The sequence below is a fragment of the Podarcis liolepis genome, assembly GCF_965112155.1.
Source record: "Podarcis liolepis genome assembly, chromosome: 2".
NCBI classification, from domain to species: Eukaryota; Metazoa; Chordata; class Lepidosauria; order Squamata; family Lacertidae; genus Podarcis; species Podarcis liolepis.
The window spans coordinates 60,526,100-60,545,979 of NC_139555.1; the positions used below are offsets into that span (position 1 = coordinate 60,526,100).

The 19,880-nt window shown below is 38.7% G+C and overlaps 1 protein-coding gene across 13 annotated transcripts in view; it reads right to left on the reverse strand.

The window, feature by feature from the left end:
- The window catches only part of FAM13B (family with sequence similarity 13 member B), a 57,228-nt gene that overhangs the window by 29,968 nt on the left and 7,380 nt on the right, over positions 1–19,880 (reverse strand). For 6 of the 13 annotated variants that reach the window (XM_083488037.1, XM_083488045.1, XM_083488035.1 and 3 more), the window contains exons 2-7: positions 13,282–13,448; positions 12,146–12,335; positions 10,250–10,462; positions 8,719–8,893; positions 7,482–7,623; positions 5,984–6,147 (exon numbers count right to left, since the gene is read on the reverse strand). In XM_083488037.1, the coding sequence (XP_083344163.1) occupies positions 5,984–6,147; positions 7,482–7,623; positions 8,719–8,893; positions 10,250–10,462; positions 12,146–12,302 (851 nt within the window). In that variant the 5' untranslated portion in view covers positions 12,303–12,335; positions 13,282–13,448. Of the gene's footprint in view, positions 1–5,983; positions 6,148–7,481; positions 7,624–8,718; positions 8,894–10,249; positions 10,463–12,145; positions 12,336–13,281; positions 13,449–15,016; positions 15,034–19,880 lie in introns of those variants that run through there. The other 7 variants (XM_083488043.1, XM_083488033.1, XM_083488040.1 and 4 more) reach the window with 2 other exon arrangements.

A 19,880-nucleotide genomic window follows, 5' to 3' on the forward strand; every position in this document is an offset into this window, starting at 1 on the left:
ATTTCTAGGGGGAGAAAGTTCTCATTGATGTAACCACAAATTGTACTTCTACTCCTCAAAATTATCTCCATAGTTAAGATTGCAATAAGGCAGGCATCCCCAAACCTGGCCCTCCAGATGTTTTGGGACTACAACTCCCATCATCCCTGACCACTGATCCTGTTAGCTAGGGGTGATGGGAGTTGTAGTCCCAAAACAGCTGGAGGGCCAAGTTCGGGGATGCCTGCAATAAGGCATCATCTGATGTTTCTCAAAGGAGATGAGCTGCTACTTGTCAGAAGGTTCAGTGACCAAGGACCCCACCCCCAGCTTACAAACAAATACTGTACAGCTGATAAAGCATTCCAGTGTCGAGTCGCTTTAATTCCCTTGGCATAATAGGGTCCATGTTTTGTAACCCTGTCTCATGTTTAACCATTGTGTCCATGCTATAATAAATAGTTCAAGTCACTACCTTCCACACATTCACCTACCTGTGGTTTTACTTTGGTTTTATTTTAAGGCTGGTTTTGTTTGACGGTGATCTGTAATTGTATGTGGTCTACGCATATTGTCATCAGATCTTGTTTGATAACGCTATTTTGCAGAATTTTGTATAACCTCTCTTTTAAAATTAATTTTTTTAATAATAAAGAGGAGTTGGTGTGCTATCCACACTAACTGTCTTCATTCACTATACAAAGAATGAATTCGTTTTCTGAGGGTGCGTTCTTATGTAACCACCACAGTATCATCCACATGAGAGGGAGGTAGGCTCAGGGCAACCCCAAAGACGTGCAGAAAAATAAAAGATCTTTAAAAAAGAACTAAAGAGGGGGGTATCAAAAACAGCCTAACAAGAATGAAAATCTAGTGAGAATGGAATGGTAATTGATTGCTGTCGGAAGTGGGGGGCATGGCATGCGTGAAGGGCATTCTATGGTGCAATATTTTGTCGCAGGTCACACTTGTTAGGTTGTGCTACCTAGCAGTGACAGGAGGCAGAATCTTTAAAAATGGCATTTTGCCATATTTACGATTTAAGTCCAGAGGGAGCTTGGACATGGGACAATTTTGCTGGATAGAACCCTCGACAATTGGTGGAGGGGGTATGTTACCAGAGGACTTGAAGAGCATGTCTTAGCTGTTGTGTCTTTAATAAATGAGATAATTAGTAAAATTCAGGAGGGTAATGCATAAATGTTTAGAGCTTAGGTTCCATCTCTCCCTGCACCTCCTAACTATAAATCCTATGAATGTTTTCTTATGCAGAAGTCAGTCCCACTGAATTTAATAGAGCTTACTTTCATGTAGGTATACAAAAAACTGCTGCCTTAGTTTGTGGAATAGCTGTAACTTAAGAAGCATTATAACTGAAATGAAAAGGAAGGTGGAAAATATGCTGTTAACAAAGATATTAATACTCTTAAAAATGCAACTCTTTGGGACATTATCTATAAAGGATGGATCCAGAATGTAAAAAATATGGTTTTATCATGAATCTTGAATACAGGATATATAAGGGGGGGGGGGGGAGTACACATATATAGCTTTTCCAAACTTTGTGGGCAGAAAGCTTCACTGAACTTGAAAACCCAAATGTGAAATGCTGGCACATGCCAGAATAGTTAAGAAGGCAAAAGTCCTTCACTTTTGTAATAAAAATTTATTAGACAGGGAAATTAAAAGTATGTATATTATGCACTAGATGGATGTGGGTGGCGCTGTGGGTTAAACCACTGAGCCTAGGGCTTGCCGATCGGAAGGTCGGCAGTTCGAATCCCTGCGACGGGGTGAGCTCCCGTTGTTCGGTCCCTGCTTCTGCCAACCTAGCAGTTCGAACGCACATCAAAGTGCAAGTAGATAAAAAGGTACCGCTCCGGTGGGAAGGTAAACAGCATTTCCGTGTGCTGCTCTGGTTCGCCAGAAGCGGCTTTGTCATGCTGGCCACATGACCCGGAAACTGTCTGTGGACAAACGCCAGCTCCCTCGGCCTGTAAAGCGAGATGAGCGCCACAACCCCAGAGTCGTCCGCAACTGGACCTAACAATCAGGGGTCCCTTTACCTATATTATGCACTAAAACCCACACTTTCACAACATTTGTTGTTTTCAACCAGAAAAGGTGAAAGTTACATAAATATTTAAACTTTTAATAAAAGGGCAGAAGGCTGAAACCTCAGTGTACTGCTCTCTCTAAGCCACTAGAAACCAGATTTTCACAAGGGCTTGTAAAAGGCAGCAATTCTGAATGTTCTCTTCCAATCTCTCCAAACTGGAGTCTTTAGAAAGCTGATAGGACAAAAAGAATTGGCGATTACCTTCAAGAGTTTGAGATGGGTGGCAAAGGGAGGCTTAAAGTCTTTTGGGGAAAGCTGTGGTCAGCCCTAAGCATATGACAGTGCACAATGGGGCTCACCCAGGGATTACTATATGAAAGCATTATCAAGTCAGTAACTTAACAGCAACTACCTAATCAGCTCTTTGCAGTATTTATATTGGAACAAATAATATGGATCATTTTCTACTCTATTCCCAACAAAGTGGCTGGAAATATCAGTGACTGCTCCTTCTTCCCAATTTATAACATATCAGTGTGTTATGTATAAAGTACTTCTTACACATGGTAAGATACTTACAGTTTCTCCATATTTGGAGTGGGGGTGGGTCAAGAGGAGGGAGAAAATAGTTGATCCTGAGCTTGATATTTGCTTTAAAAATAAACTATTTTTAAAGTAAATTATTTGCGTTCTATTTCCTGGAGTTTTACAAGTTATTGTTATTGTGACTAAAGCCAAAACTCAGTGTTTTTGTTTCATATCACAATACTACTCTATGCTACTTATCTTGTTACTAAGCTAACCTATTCTGCTTTTGCTAACCAGCTGTTTATTTCAGAACTGGTACATTTAGAGTAGCTAATATAACATTTCATTTCATTTTTTGTACATTTAATATGAACAAACACTTAACCACAAAAAGCTTTAGTTTAATGCCATTTTTTCTCTCAGCTGATTACACTGTATGCTTAGTTACCACCAATGGTATTAGTAACTGATGAGCTACAGGACAGTAATTCCTGATGGCAAAATGTGAGGGAAATCAAAAGTAAGAAGTTATAATGAAAAACAATTAAAAATATATTCCAGCCAACATTAAACAGTATGCCATTTATTAAGTAGATTACTATATAGCATATTTCAAATGCTATATATACTACAGCTTTCGTTTAAGCCAAAAATTCCAAGAAGCACAGAGAAAACAAAAAGGGAATTATAATGAAGAACAATACTTATTTGTAGGAATTCAAATTTGGGTTCTGAAACATCAAATCACAATAGGCATGCTGCTAGACTAATCAACACCAGAACCAAAATATTCTACAATTTTCCTCTTCCTATTACATTTTCTTCTCTCTCACCCCCAGCACCTCTACTTATGCAATGCAGTGAAGATTCTCAGAAAAACAAGTGTATTGAAACAGCACTATTTCAAAGACTAAGGAATCCTATTACTAGTTCAAAGTCCCTCTAATCAGTTTAGCAGGATTTGATAAGATGCTACGCAGCACATAAATGTATTTATGTATCCTATCAGTGCCCCTCCAAACATTTGTATTTCAAACAGCAGCATCATTTCGGTTGACTGCTGATGAAGAATGACGCAGCAAGATACCAGCATAAACATTTTAAGGGCAAAGCACTTTGGATTTTCTTAAGCACTGTCATTTTTAGTAACAAAAATAAGCAATTAGGAAAATATTCACAAGCTTACTTTATATAGCTTATTATTGCATGCAAATTGTTTTATACTGCAGTGTATGCCTTCAAAAATATTTGTGTTTAGCTTCTAAAAAGTTAAGTCAGTCTTATCAAACTATCATTTTAAGTTGATTTACCTGTGCAGTAGAACTTTGTAAGCCATGCTGATTATTTTTGCTATTCCAAATGAGCATTTCATGTAAAAACACTTCATTTGAAAAACTATACAGTATGGCAATCTCTGTTGACTATCCATTCTGCTTGCTTGATCTCAATAGCTGCCTGTAAGATGGCACTATTGGAGTGCTGCACTAAGCCCTGCAGTCTACATAGAAATAGACTGCAACATGAGGTCACTACTGACAATAAGCTGCCCAATCAACATTTTAGCTCTAGTATGCTTTTCATTCTATTACTTCTTGGTGCAAGATGGTGGATCGTAAGTACTTTTGACCAGATTAGCACCCACTTCCTCAGTATGATCGACACATTGAAAAGAAACCAGAGAATATTCAGAGGAAATAATATGATATGGGATATATATATGAACCAATAGATAAAAAGAAAAAAGAAAAACACTGAGTGGAGTTATCCTAATTTCAGCTTTTCTCCACCATGTTTATTAAAGAGTCCTTGATGATATAGCTACAAAGAATAATGGGAGAACTAACAATATGCTCAAATTGCAAGAGAGCTAGCTGAAGTAGTTAACAGGAGAAAAGCTCTTAAAAGTCAGCAGCAATGGGCTATGAAACATGTTTATCAGAACAAATACTCCAGCTGTTTTAGAGGAGGATGAGCACCTATTCAGAATTATTTAGGTACAGGAAATGTTGTCCATGCGGAATTTATATAATATTAAGGTATACAGAATTCTTCTGAAACACGGGAATTCAGATTCTCCTTTTGTTAAAGCATTTAACAGTATCAACGAAAAAGTGATTATCTAACTCAATCATAATTTTTACATTACACAAAATTATTCAGGCTGGAAAACTAAGCTTTCAGAGAAAGGGAGACCATTAGCCACAGCCAAAAGCAGCAATACAAATGTCAAAATAAAGACCACAAAAAGCCTCCACCTTCAACTTCACAATGGAATGCTTATTCTGAAATCAATCACAGCATAATTATTATAGAAAGTGGATAGTTATGCAGTTTTGCAGGTTTTTATCATACCTTACTCACATCATTACTAAAAAAACTGCTACAGCAATGTGCTTCAAAAAGTAATGACCAGACTACAACTGGCATCAGGACTAGGTCTCAGGTTTGTATGCTCCCTCTTCTTGCTCAGATTCTCTGACTTGGTTCAAGACAACACTCCTGCTGTTACCATAGCTTCCCTGGCTTAAATATATGTGCAAGCCAAACTTGGCCCACAAGCCTCTATTGAGAAACAGTTTGAAGTGATTTTTAAACCTGAATTTGTCCGTTTTAATTTTTCTTTAGTCATTTGTGTTCAGAAAATTTTCTGAAAAAGGTTTGTGACATAGTTACTCTCTGGAGGAAGCAGGCCCCACCCCCTGCCCCGTTTAGCAGGCTAGACACTCAATACACACTTGCCACTGCAGCAACTGCTTGATTTTCTAAGGGCACAAGGCTCATACAATGGCTCCAATACTGGAAAAGCAGCAAGGACTAGATATGAAACAGCAATATGGGTTGTAACAATACAGGAGGAAGATGTGGAAAAAGAGCAAGTATTATGGAAATGGTATAAAGCTAGAGAGGATTAGTCGTCTGGGATACTACATAGCAATCATATGATGAAATCCAGTAGGTTTGGTATTATTTTGACCTCATCTTAAATTTATGCATTATTTTTAATATTTTATTTCCTTAAAATAGAACAAAAAAACTTCTTTTTTACCATGAAGCCCCACTACATGCAAATTGAAACTTCACAAAATTCAATTTTCATTCAGATGGAGTTCACTCAGCCAGTAAAATCCATGTTCATTATAATATTCTTTTTCTTCCAGAATATATAATGTCCATTTGCACTCAAATAGTTTAAAAAATATATAGAACATAATACAGACAGGAGGGAGGTCTAGGCACATGTCTACTCCTAACTTAAATCAATATAATATAGAATGGCTAAATGAACTGGGCCTGCTGAATTCTTCGGTACTGATTGAATCAAAAGCACAACAAAACGTGAAACATAAGCAGCTATATTAAAGTAGTCAGGAAGCAGCACATAATCTAGGGATGGTGTCATTCTAGGAACCTTCATACCTTGTTGATGCTGAAACGCTACATGACTCCAAGATGCTCTCCATCATTTCTTGGGGCTCCATCTCCTGCCTGTATTCTGGGTCCTCCATGTTTTCTTCTTCTTCTTCTGGCAGCTCTTCAGACTGTTCAAGCTTTATATCTTCTTCATCCAACAGATCATTTATCTTCAAAAACACACACCAAGTGAGACCATGATTTCTTAGAAAGACAGATTATTAAATTCCAAAAGTGTGAGAAGTGTGCTCTAAAAATAAAATTGCTTAAGCTTTTTTTAGCAGGCATTTTGTGATTCAGATCTCAGCACCAACATAGAAAACAAAGCCAGCCACTAGATATATTTTCTAAACAAACATTTTCCACTATAGCCATATCACCTACTGTCAAAGCCCAGATATGAGGTAGTTTCAGTCAGCTAAGATATTCAATTTTAAACTATTGTACAGCTAGAGAAAAAGCACTAACTCCCCATTATGGGATTAAGGCCACTGGGACATGTAACCCATTGGATAGCCATGTTCTCAGGCAGTAGTCTTTCTACCTACCCCATTTTTAACTGGCAATGCCAGTGATTTAATGAAAAGTGGTTTCAGAGCCAAAACTACACTTGTACAGACAATCGAGCAGTGCTTTGCTTGGCTGGCTAAAGCAATCCTATATAAAAACTCACCCAAGATTTACTTGTTGCCACATCACTGTGGGAGACAAATTCAATTCCTCATTTATTACAAAATAACTCTAGTCCTTAGTTAAACTGAACCACCAAATAACTCCATTCAACTCCATTCTCCATTCAACTCCATTCTCCAGGGTGCATGGGCATGAATAAAGGGCAAGAAAAAACTGCAGATAGGTGGAGTTTACATTGATGAACATGCTGTAGAAGTTCTAAAAAGAGGCCCTAACATCAAAGCACAAGCGTAGTTTTAGCTCTGAATACCCCGTCTTTAGAATCTAGATCACTGCACTAATATTTTAACTTTCCCAAAGAAATAACTTTGTTTTCTCAAGTCTAAGCCATAATAAACATGATTACAATTCTTTAACAATACACAACAGAGGTAGTCAACATGGTGCCCTCCAGATTTTGTACTACTGCCTTAGGCATACCTAACCATCAGCTATGCTAGCTGGAGCTGATGGGAGTTGGGAGTCCAACAATATCTGAAGGGCACCAAAAATTTGCTTCACAGGGTCAAGTGACTCTAGTGAATACAATACCTAGCAGAACACATACCCCCTCCCCAGAACTTTAATTTGGAGAAGATTAGAAATAGGACTCTTCACCAAGCAGCAGCCAACCAACAATTTCTTCCAAGTTCTCTACCAATGTCAGAGGATCTGGGGGAGGGGAAGGTTTTGGCTGCAACCTCATATAAACTGCTGACTGGTAAACAAAACCACTGTAAGCAGACTCTTACCTATAATCTATTATGAAGTTTCTCTAGGCTTTTTTAATAGCAAAGTCTTTTATTAAATTGAAGCTGTACACAATTCTTACCTGCTCGGTTACTGAACTTAAATCATTAGATGAAAAATCTTCCTCTTCATTTTCAAAGAGTTCATCATAATTCTCTAACAGTCCCGCCATTATTCTGCTAACAAGTTCTTGCTCCTTCAGATCCTCCACATCTGTGTAAATGCTGACAAGAAAGGCCAAAACTAAATATATGATTTCTGAATCTAATTCCTCAAAGGTTATTAATATGTTCCTACAAGGGACTTTGGGGTGGAGATCCTCAAGGACATAAAGGAGCTGTCTGTGCACATACTGAAACCGTACATCCTTCACTGCTGGCCACTTAATTATTTAATTAATTTCATATACTGCCCTCTACCTGCAAGTCTCAGGGTGGTTCACAAGATAAAGACACAATATAAAAACACAAAACACACAATAAAAATAAAAGCAAAAATAAGCCCAACCCATAGGAAAGGCCAGGCGGAGTCTGCACTATTGGGCGCCACTGCCTAAAGACACCCACATCCACCACCATGTTAGCCCTCCTCAAGGAAAATGCTGGGCAGGGAAGCTTTTTGGCAACACTGTCTGAAGGTTTAACAGCTCCTGTTTGACAAAGCCTTTAATATCTTTGACACACAGCTGCTACACAATCCCTACCTTCCTCCCAACTTTGGAGCTGACACTGCTTAAATAATACCTGCCCAACTCTTCAGCTTCAAAGTTGGAAGGCTGGCCACATGTCAAGCTCACCAGAAGGTGGCATCACAGTTGCTGTGACATACTGCAGTTGAGCATCCAATGCAACATGAGGAACTACGAATAGAAGCACAAATGGTGGTAGGTCCAATAAGTGGAAGCAAACATCATAATCTTGGGATGGCAACCACAAATAAAATTAAGTTTTTGGGAATTTAATTTGATTTGATCGTACAGGAGAAAAATCAGCTTCTTATAGCTTTATATAATCATCCACTTCACAACACATGCAGGCAGGATTAATACTATAAATATTAAATGGACTAAAGATCAAGCAAACAGTTGTTAAATTAGGATAAACTTTTTTATTTTAAATACTAGAATTCAGGAAGATATTGGAAACATTCAACTTTGGTTTAATCATTTTCAATGGTATTTTATGTTGCTACAACAGCAAGGAATAAAAAAAAATACTGCATTCATGGAAGAGTGATAGGAGCTAAAGTTAGAACAAAAATGCATGTTTACTGCAAAGTCACATTCAAAGTAGCCAACATGTTCACATTATCTAACTTACTGAAAGATATCAGGACCAAAAACTGCAGCTAGAGAACTTGCAGACCAAATCTCTTCATGATGTGTTGCTACATTAGCTAAAAATCTACACAGAAACTTTAACAAACTGTAATTAAGAGGCGGAAGCTGCTGCAAGAGAAACCTCAACTTTCTTCCAAATTCATCTTCATTAAAATCTGTAAAATGTGACAAAAGTATTGTTAATAAATGCTAATATGACTTTCAACATTTAACAAGACAGATTTAACTTCAGTAGTACAAATGTGTAACCAATGTGATAAAAAGTTCCACTTGATTCCTTGGAAATGCTCAGGTTTTTGTTTTTTTAAAAGGTTCAAAACTTGAGCAGTATTCAGCACTTACAAGTTTCATATTAAGAGAACATTTCCCCTCGTTTTGTACTTTTTCCTTTCCCAATCGATTTGATATTTCAGTAAGCCCCTAGGCATTCCTGCACTGCTAGCCACCTATTCCTTGTGAAATTCCAGCATTATTCTTTGACACAGTTCACAGTAAGACAAACCTATGGCATAGTGCAAATGAGCAGGTTCTTGAACAGATCAATGAGGATTTTCTGCTTCTCAAGTCCAGCGCATGCTGTATGCCAAGCCATGGTTTGTCTTAACACTACATCCAACACCAAACTCAATCCAGATAAGCCGCAAACTGTAGTCAAGGTTTGCTCTATGGCTTACTGCTTGTGATTTATCGGGGCAGGGGGAGAATAAACCACAAACATGGGTTCAGGGATAACACTAAGACAAACCATGGCTTAGATCATAACAGCAGGACCAGAGGAGCAGCAAAGCAGTCACAAACTTCTCTCTGGGAGCCCAGATAGTTCATTTGTGCATTTGTGGTAAGTCATAGTTTAGATTAGCATTATGAATGAACTGCGTTTGCTGAACTTTAGTTCTGATGGAGTGTTCCAATAACCACTCTATGTCCTGGGCAAAATAGAATCTAGAATGACAAACCTGGATATCCAGTCTTTTTCTTAACGTCTTTCTTTAATTTTATCTAATAAATTTGGTGGATTTTTGTAAATGTCAAAGACCCTGTTTGAATGAACACAGAAGCTATGCACCAAGGGAGAGAAGGATGTACCAATCATACTCACTGAACCTCTCCATCTTGCCTCCAGACCTGCCATGACATTTTTGTGTACTGAGTGAATTTAAAATCAACACACACAGAACCAAACTACATGGCTGTTAACCTACATAAAACCCATAAATCAACTACATGACTCAGAGTTATGGATGATGGATTATACATCATGCTATAGCAAATATTCTGTTTGCACATTGATTAACTAACTGGTAAGCCAGAGGCGGAACAAATGCATGCTGGTAATCTGGTTCTGCTCCCTGACCACATGTAGCTTCTAAGTTCATCCAAACCAGATCAAATTTCCCAATTATCTTCATATAAATGTGGGGTTTCATACAGAAGAAACCCACAGCCACCCTAAAGTTTTGATATGATTATTTCTTGAAGCTATTCAATCCTTAATAAAAGAATTCCAATACCTTGAGAAAGTTGTATCAAATGCATATGTAGAGTGCTAGGAATAACTGGTTCTGGAAGTGCTTGAAGAAAAAATCTAAGAAGACTAATAGCTGAAGGTACATCCGCTTCTTTAACCAGATCCACATCTTCTCCATTGTCGTATCTTTGCCGAAGCCACTCCACTGTTTCTGCATTTCCATTGACTTGAAAAAGTCCTTCTTGCTCTAGACCTCCTTAAGTTAGAATGAAAATACAAAATTCAGTACAACTGCTTATTTCAAAAGGTGCATATCTTACAGCATTAAGTGTGATCCTGTGTGAAAGAAAGAAAATATTTTAAAAAATAAACTTACTGTAATGCTCCCCAGTCAATTACACTATTGATGTATGATATCTGATATAGCTATAACCCCATATTAATTGATTAATCACTTCCATAATATCATGAAGTTCCACATACAGTGCGGAGAAAGGGGAATGCTCAGGAGAGCCTTTCAAGCCCTTTCCTAGCTCAACAGCTGCACAACTGTGGTGCTGCCAGTTGGGTCTTACTATCTGGTAGTTGATATCACCCATTCATTCTTGCAGCCCAGATGGGAGGGGATCTGGGCTGTGCCAAAGCAATTACTTTTACAGGGGCTCTGAGCCAGTGCACCCTGCACTCCTTGATCTGACCTGTTCACAACCTGATGGGGCAAGCAGAGCTAACTTTGAGCTGTGTTATCTTACTCTGGAGATCAAAGCAGCTTGCTCATTTCCCCGTCAGACACCCTCACCTTCCTAAGGCCCAGGAACTCTGAAACCAATGCACCTTGCATTTCACAGGCAGTTCCCTCAGAGTGTAAAGGCAGCTCATTCTCCCAAAGTCTCTCCCACAGATGGAAAAACATGCTTGTCTCTTAGGACTCTGATCCTAAACTTTCAGTAGCATAAATTCCATGAAAGCATAAACTTTCAGTAGCATAAATTCCAAGTGTTTAGACACATAGGGATTCTAGAATCCTGAAGGTGGCAAACATTATTAGAAATAAAAGGCAGGAAGAACGTCAAAGCAGAATACAAAATAAATCAGAGCACTTTGGCTCTAAAACTGACTAATCCCAGCGTATTCACTACAACATAGTCATTCTGGTCTACTCACAAGTAAGGGGGATGGTCTGCTTCCTGGTAATATGGGGGACCCAGTCTAGACCCTGATGGTAGGAGGGACACAAGCTGCAAGAGCAGCTCAGCTGTTAAAGACTCTATCCCTCCCTTTGGAGGGAATGACAGATAATTAGTCAAGTGGGTCATCTCTCCCAGGTAGATAAGCAGCTGCATAGAACTGACAGGAAGTATGTAACAGGATGGTTTAGAGAAACAAAGCGGGAAGACCAATGTCTGTCTTCACTCTGCTGACTGTACTTCAAGTCTTATTTACAGATGTGAGCAGCTTCCTATGGATTGGCCAGTTTTCAGATACCACTTGGGAAAACTAGATTAGCGTCTATAATTATATTTGCAGTGCTTTATTATTACCTCATTTCTTGTGTGACCTATGAATGGGGGGAAGGGCTGTAGCTCAGTGGTGCAGTACATGCTTCACATACAAAAGATACTTGGTTCAATCCCTGGCAGCTCTAGGAAGGGCTAGGAAAACTTCCCTATCTGAAACCCTGGACAACCACTACCTGTCAGTGCAGGCAATATTGGGCTAGATCAGCAATTCCAAATTAGCTAAGTACTGCAGACTCCCTGTTTTTCAAAAGCCAAGCAATGCCCCCCCCCCTACTTTTGGGTGGGTTACCTGGACTCCCTGGGGTCTGAGAAACGCCAATTGGGATCCCCTGGGCTAGATGGACCAAGTTTACAAATGAAAAATATTGATAGTTCCAGACTTTAAGTCTGTAGTTAAGGCACAGCATGATGATACATACCATGTTCCTCAATATAATCCACAACATGGCGGACTATGAATGGAACTTCACTGCCTGGCTGTCCTTCCTGCTGGAGTTCATCGAGTGGAATTCCAAATATTTTGTTAGTGAGAACAGAGTTGCAGTTACTCAAAGAAGGGGAGGAGCTCTTCCTCATATCTTTATGCAGCCCAATATCAAAGCTGTCTTTCTGTAAAATACAGTTGCCTTGCATTGAACTCCAACATTAAATACAGATTCACACATAAAAATACATCAGTTAATGAATAAACTTTAATCAGAAACTAGAACCTCAGCTATGAATCCCACACAAACTATCTTCCTTAAAAAAAAAAGATTTACTCTAAACCCAGAATGTGATAAAACTGAAACAGAGTAACCACACAATGATTTTAGTTCCTGCAAAACAAAGATATATAAAACTGGCAACAATAGCTGCTAGAATTATTGCAAATAATAAGCAGATTTAATCACACGTAGTGAGCCTGCTAAAAGCCCCAAAATGCTGAAATACAATAGAAACTGACATTTTTTTTATTTAAAAAAGTGTCACTTCAATGGATCAACTTTTTGTCAACTTAATTATGTGCCAATTGTACTATACTGTATCCATTGGTTACTACCAGACTAGTTTACACCAGGCATTAGAAATGCATATTACAGTGGTGCCCCGCAAGACGAATGCCTCGCAAGACGGAAAACCCGCTAGACGAAAGGGTTTTCCGGTTTTTAGCTGCTTCGCAAGATGATTTTCCCTATGGGCTTGCTTTGCAAGACGAAAACGTCTTGCAAGTGTTCCGATTTTTTTTCACTCCCCCCCCCTTTTTCTAAGCCGCTAAACCGCTAATAGCCTTTTAGCTGCTAATCCGCTAATCCTTTAATAGCCGCTAAGCCTTTAATAGCTGCTAAACCGCTAATAGCGCTAATCCGCTAATAGGGTTGCTTCGCAAGACGAAAAAACCGCTAGACGAAGAGACTTGCGGAACGGATTAATTTCGTCTTGCGAGGCACCACTGTACTCCTAAGCAAGAGCAGCTGGAGAGATTGCGGAAAATTTGGCTTGGCCAAAATAAACCAAACTTTAAACTATGGTTCTAATAATTTCTTAAAAGAAAAAGAAAGTTGAGAAAACCTACCTCAGAGCACTTACACACCTACGTTTACAAAATATTTTCTACGCCAGCTACCCTTACTGACCAAGCATTCTTTTGTCATTTATGGCTGCTTGAGGTTATGGCAGAAGATCAGCCTGTAGTTCCTCATTGAAGAAGAGCAGAACTCGATCAGTACCTCAGCTGTTAATCTGGAAAACAAAAAGAAGCATTTAAGTACTCTAAATTTTGTGATTATTTAAAGAGCAAGGTATAGAGGCTGGGGCAGGTGGAGAAGAAGAGTCCATGGTGGAGCTACCGCCATTTCCCATGGCCTGCGTCGCTTGATGCAACAAGGGCAAAAGGTGGAGAGCAGATGTCTCATTCCGTAATTTCTTTCTCCCCTCCCACTGACCACAAATTTAATTATTTCATTCCATCATGAATCACCTCCCGAGATATAATTTGAAGCAATTTAAAAATAAAAATACCAACAAAAACAATTATAACAATTTCATACATAAAACAATTGAGAGACTTAACTACACCACCTTCAGGACTGGGATATTTTTAGGGTGTATCAGAGGAACAAGGGAGGTTCTGTGGATCCGCAGTCTGTGTCTGACAGGTCCAGTCTCCCCACCCCTGACAGAGCACAACAGGGATCACACAACAAGCCTTCCTCACTGCTGTCAGAGTAACAATTCAGCTGCATCCAATGGCCCCAATACACCCTCCTAGAGAGCATACAGGTTGATTCAATATTTTATTTTTAAATGTCTCGGAACAAAGTTTTAAAAATGTGAATACTAGATCATATTATGTATATGACTATCAGAAATTAGGTGATTTAATAGTCTGATCAAATCTCCAGACTGATCTGCAAGCACAATTCTCATAAAATTTCCATTCAGTCCACCCCAATTTCACTCCAAGGTAAATAATGTAGACATGCTGCTGCTGTGGCATTGTAACAAATGCATAAGTTCTTGTACTCATGCAGACAATGACCTGTTTCAAATGCAGTGCTAAACCATGGTTTAGTGATGGACAAGCTTGCACAAGTCTGAGGCTCACATACTGTCCTGTCCTTTGTGCATGCAAGGAGGAAACTGAAAGTCTGTTTTAGAACTAACTCCAGTTCTAGTATTTCAAGTTCATGCAACTGTAGTTTGTTCTTAATACATTTAGTTAACCAATTGGGATTTCAAATCCATAAATAACCGATCTAAGATATGGAAACTGTCCTCATGAAGATGGTTAAAAATAATCTTTAAAAATGATGTCTTAAATTTTGTTTAAATTTTAACTATAGGAAGTACGCAACTATTGTAAAACAAAATATACATTTTAAATGCTATAATTATTTAAAACCCTACATGTTAAACCCTTAAGTTATTTTAAACTCCAACTTAATCTACATTAAAAGCAGCTAAGATTTTCAGAAATTACACAAAATAAAATCAAATTACACAAGATAAAATCAGAAATGCATCCATAAATTGTTTTTTAAAATTATTTTTAAAAATTGGAGGCAGCATAAAAACCTGTTAATATTAATCTTGCTCAAATAAAACAGTCTTGGCAAGATGGTGCAAAGTCAAAAGAAGCAGCCACACAAACCACCCATGCAAGTTCACTCCACAACTGGGCCACAGAAAAACCACAGACATCAATATACATACATCCATAAACACCATGCCGTTTAGGGCTTCATAGATAATAACCAGAACCTCAAATTGTGCTTCGAAATATTCTAAAGCAGACACCATATACTCACACTTATGTATTCCCATAAGCAATCTAGCTGGAGTATTCAGGACCACCTGAGGCTGACAGAGATTCTTCAATAGCAGCCCTATGATGTAGAGCGTGCTACAGAAATACAATTTCAATGTAGCTGAGCTGTGCGTCATCAAGACAAATGGGGAAGGGCCATAGTTCAGTGGAAGAGCATCTTCATTGCACGTAGAAGGTGCCAAGATCAATCCCTGGCATTTCCAGTTAAGGCTGGGAATGTCCCGTTTTAAACCATGGTGAACCTTTGCCAGTTGGTGTAAACAACACTGAGCAAGACGGACCAATATTCCTATGATCTGACTAGAAATGAGTCAAATGGAAAGCTACTTTAATGTCACCTTTTTCATGGGGATTTACACTTAAATGACACTGGTCATGAGACCTACTTAATAGCCTACAGATAATGTAGTTACAAAGTTTTAAGTACAATGTTTGTTACTAACAATTATCTTTAATCTGATAGTAACATTTACAAGCATGAAACCATTTCTTAGATTATCCAGGTTCCTAGAATTACTAGACTTTGTATGTCTTACATTAAATAATGTAGTTATCATATATACAAAATCCTTTTTAAAAAGCCACTTACTGAGTTTCTTCTTTGAGTCCAGCATAAGCCAAAAATGGAATCCAAAGTGGAACTATATATCCTTCTTGTAATGGAAGGACCTGCTAGGAGCTCAGGGCAATGACTACCCACCCTGAGGTGGATTGAGGTTACTTAAGAGATAATGATTTGCCCAAGGCCACTCAGGGTTGAAAACATATCAAAGAGCAAAACTGTGCCCATTGCACCACAATGGTTCCTGCTAAAGTTACGTAAGAAAAAAATAAAGGAACTGTGAGGAGGCAGTTCCCACCTGATCCAGCTGTCCATGATGGAACTCACTTAACTTGTTCTAATATTTGTTAATTATCCCTACTGACTCATATAGAACAAGGTAAATAGACTGCAATCCTATACCATACTGAACTCAATAAGACTCACTTCTAAGTAGACAGGTTAGGATTGTACCATAAATTACCCCCAGTATCAGGGGGATTTAATCTCCATCAGCATTTTGGTAAATCGAACAGGAGTATAAAAAACTACTATTGCTGTGATATGAATTCCAACTCAAATCCCATCCCTCAAAGAACATTTTCACATAGTTCTATAACTATGCTCTAAATAATTCTGTATAGTAAAAAATATAATATGGACCATATGATGGGTTGGATCCAGACCTGTGGTTCTGCAAACACAAGGATTCTCCATTTGCAAAAGCAAGGCAGATCGATCAGAGGTTTCTGCTCCACAAACTGGATGCTCTTACAGGCAGAAGGCAATTTTCACCTAATCCCCCTCTCATTTGCAGACCACCTGCCATGCTGTTCCAAAGGGACTTCTAACTCACCAGAGGAGATATTCAGGGGCACTGCATCTGGAGAAATTGGCAATAATTGTTTCTCTCATTCCCACCTCATTTCCAGTCACTGAAGTCCTCTCCATGGACACACCCCTATCTACTGCAAGTTGAGGTTAGATCCACGTTAACAATCAGATTCGGTATATAATTCAAATCTGTTAACAATCAGATTTGGTATAATGCAGGACAAAGGATCTCTATAAACTAACAATTTCATCAGAATTTTTATCAGACATGTTATTGGCCCTCAGAGGGGTATACATGCAGTTTTAGAGATGCTAAAACTTTTGTAAGATGTTTGAATAGTGCAACAGACTGTTCTTCATGTGGCCTCTTAGGAGTAAAAGGACTGGGCTATGCAAATAGCAACTGGCTCATTTTCAAGTGGCACTAGCTGAATTATCTCGAACCAAATAGCTACACTGAAATCCTCAAAACAGCTGGGGGGTACACACACATAGAACATGCTTCCTGTCACAGGTATCAGACCTTCAAGTAGAATGAGTGTGTATGCTGTAAGCGCAGCTTAACAAAGTACCATCTGTCACAATGAATAGTTCAGAGGGGCAAAACAAAGTATTGTAAAATCAGTTCACCCAAAAGCTGAAAATCACACATTTAATCAGCTATGCTATTCCTCCTCTAACCCTACTTCTGTCACCTACATCAAGCCTTCTACTATTTACCAAACTCACATTTTGGTCTGGTGGGTAGCTGGCCATTAAGTGAACATGTCAAGACACAACAAGGGAAATACCGTAGTCTAATGGTAGAGGCATCTGCTTTGTGTACAGAAAATTCAAGCCTCAGCATCTCCAGGTAGGGCTGGAGAAGACCCCTGTCTGAAGCACTGGAGAGCTACTTACAGTGACTTACAGTGTAAACCATGCGTTTACACCAAAACCAAAACTGGGCTTTACAAGCAGATCAGATCCTTAATTTTGCCACACATACCCCCATGGTCCAACCTTGACAGGTGAGCAAGAACACCCACCAATTACATGATGTCATAATTACGGCTAGTGACTGACACCTGTCAAAGTTCAAAAGAGGCCATTATATTTAATCAGCTGATCAGCAATTAAAACAACTTTCTTTGAAGACATGCTTTCAGTGCCAATCATCTGACTGGGACTGGGAATGCACCTTTAGAGAAGTTTGCTGTAACTTCTGATCAGCTAACTGGTGGATACAAAGAGCTCATTTGATGCTTCTGCAGAGGGCAGAATGCTCATATAAACAGAACATTTCCCCCTCTGCAGAGAAAGTGGTTTGGATTCAAAGTGCTTCCTCCAACTCTCTTGGCAGTTACAGTTGATCTTAGCTGATTGACAGTTGTACAGGGCTGTCCCCAAACCACAACAATCACCTTATCATGTGCTTGCAGAGAGTTCTGCACTTTGCTTAGAAGCCCTGACAATCAACTAATTTTATCTGTCCTATACCTGGTGTCATATATGAAGTCAGGTGCAGGGCAAGTGGGCAATAAATAGTAGAACAGTGTCACAAATTGTAGGGCACAGGAATTTGTAAGGTCCTACTTAAATTGCCATGTGTAGGTCAAGTGGGCATAGCTTGACCAAAACTGCCTGGCACACCAAGTGGGGAGTGGTTTCCCAACCCCTTGTATAGTCAATATTGAACTATATGGGCTGACCTGGTATAACGCAGCTTTCTGTGTTCCTTTGTAGAGTTCCCTCCCTTCTTCCTTAATTGGCTGGGGCTTCAAATCACGTATAGGAAAAGGGACAAGGCATAACTATTGAGCCTTCACAAAGAATATATTGAGCTATCTACCAACTAAGTAATGTGGATATTCTGTTTCCCACTGTATGAAAAATATTGCTCTGCTCCTGATCACTGTTGCAGGAAAGTTCTGGTGCACAGTCACCAAAACAAACATGGAATTTAGGGCTCCTGCAAGCACATAGTAGGAAAAACAGAAATCCATAATTTTTGTAGTCCATTCAACGTAGTACAAGCAGACTTCCACTCACACAACAGAACTTCCATTTCCTCGCTCTCCCCATATGCCACCAAAATCTGCTCTGGAGAGCGCCCAATCCTTTGAAGTCTATCTTGAGAGCACACAATGGGAGCTAGTGGGCACAGGATAAGAAAAGAAAGTTACACTGCACAAACTTAAGTTTATTACACAAGTTGAACTGCAGCTTTGGATACTGCCCATCATAGCTTGAATGGAATCATGGACAAACAAAAGTTATTTCAGTTATTTATATTCTACCTTTCAGGATACAATCCTTCCGAGGCAACTTACAAGAATCATTAATCTACTTTTTAAATTTATCTTTCCCCAAACACAATATTTGGGTCATTAGGGGGAAATCAAGAGCAAGTAATTCCATCTAGAAACAAAACCTAACATTATCATACTACATTGTACCTCAATCATAACAGCTAATAGGCGATAGGTGTGACAGTTAATTGTATGCACAAACACAGTTGCAGGAGTCACGAAGTTAATAAAACGTGCATAATGTTTCAACATAAAGTCAGTAAACTTAGGCAACATTATATCCTGAAAACAGAACAGTTTAACATTTAACAATTATTAAAGAGTGCTAGCTTTTAGAGGGATCTTTCATTGTTCCACCACTACAAAAAAAGCAAATTAATTCAAGTCGCTCATTCTCATTAGCTCCATAATCACAATTCAACAAATAAAACTTTGCCATCACATGTCATGAATGCACATTCCATCATGATTCGGAGTGGGGGGTGTATTCAAAAAATCTGTATACTTATTCTAATTAGGAAAATTTACAGCACACTTCTGTGCAAGTTTACTTGGAAGAGATCACACTGTGTTCAATGAGATGTGCTCTTTAGCAAGTGCATTTAAGAGCAGCCAAACTACTGGAAGTCAATTCAGATATATGTCAATGAAAATGCCAGTACAAGATTCAAAGAAGCCAGCAATTAAGCAAACTGATAATCATTGTGGCCAGCAAACATGTTTCCTACTTACATTTAGAAGATCTACCTGCACGAGGAAGATACTATACAAAACTGGGAAAAGACAGTGAAAACCTAGAAACAATAATCTGCAGCTTCAATATTTAATCTGCCTTACTTATATCGTCATTTTATTAATTATCCAGAGTCCAATACAGTTTTAAAAATGTGGACTGTGTAGTATTTATATTTGAAAGGCTAAAGAGTATGTCAAAAGGAATAGATTATAGGATCATAACCGAAGTATTTCAACTCTCATTCCTTCCAAAGCCTTATTTCTAAATATACATACATTAGTAATTCCTCAATGTTTAATCATGTTTTCAAAATAATAGCCAAGGTATTTCTTATATTAAAGAGCTCCCCCTACAGGCAACACGTCCCATATATGGAACCTTGCAGCATCAGCCTATGACTGCATCACATCTGTAGAAGAACTTTGTAACAGAAAGGTAAGGT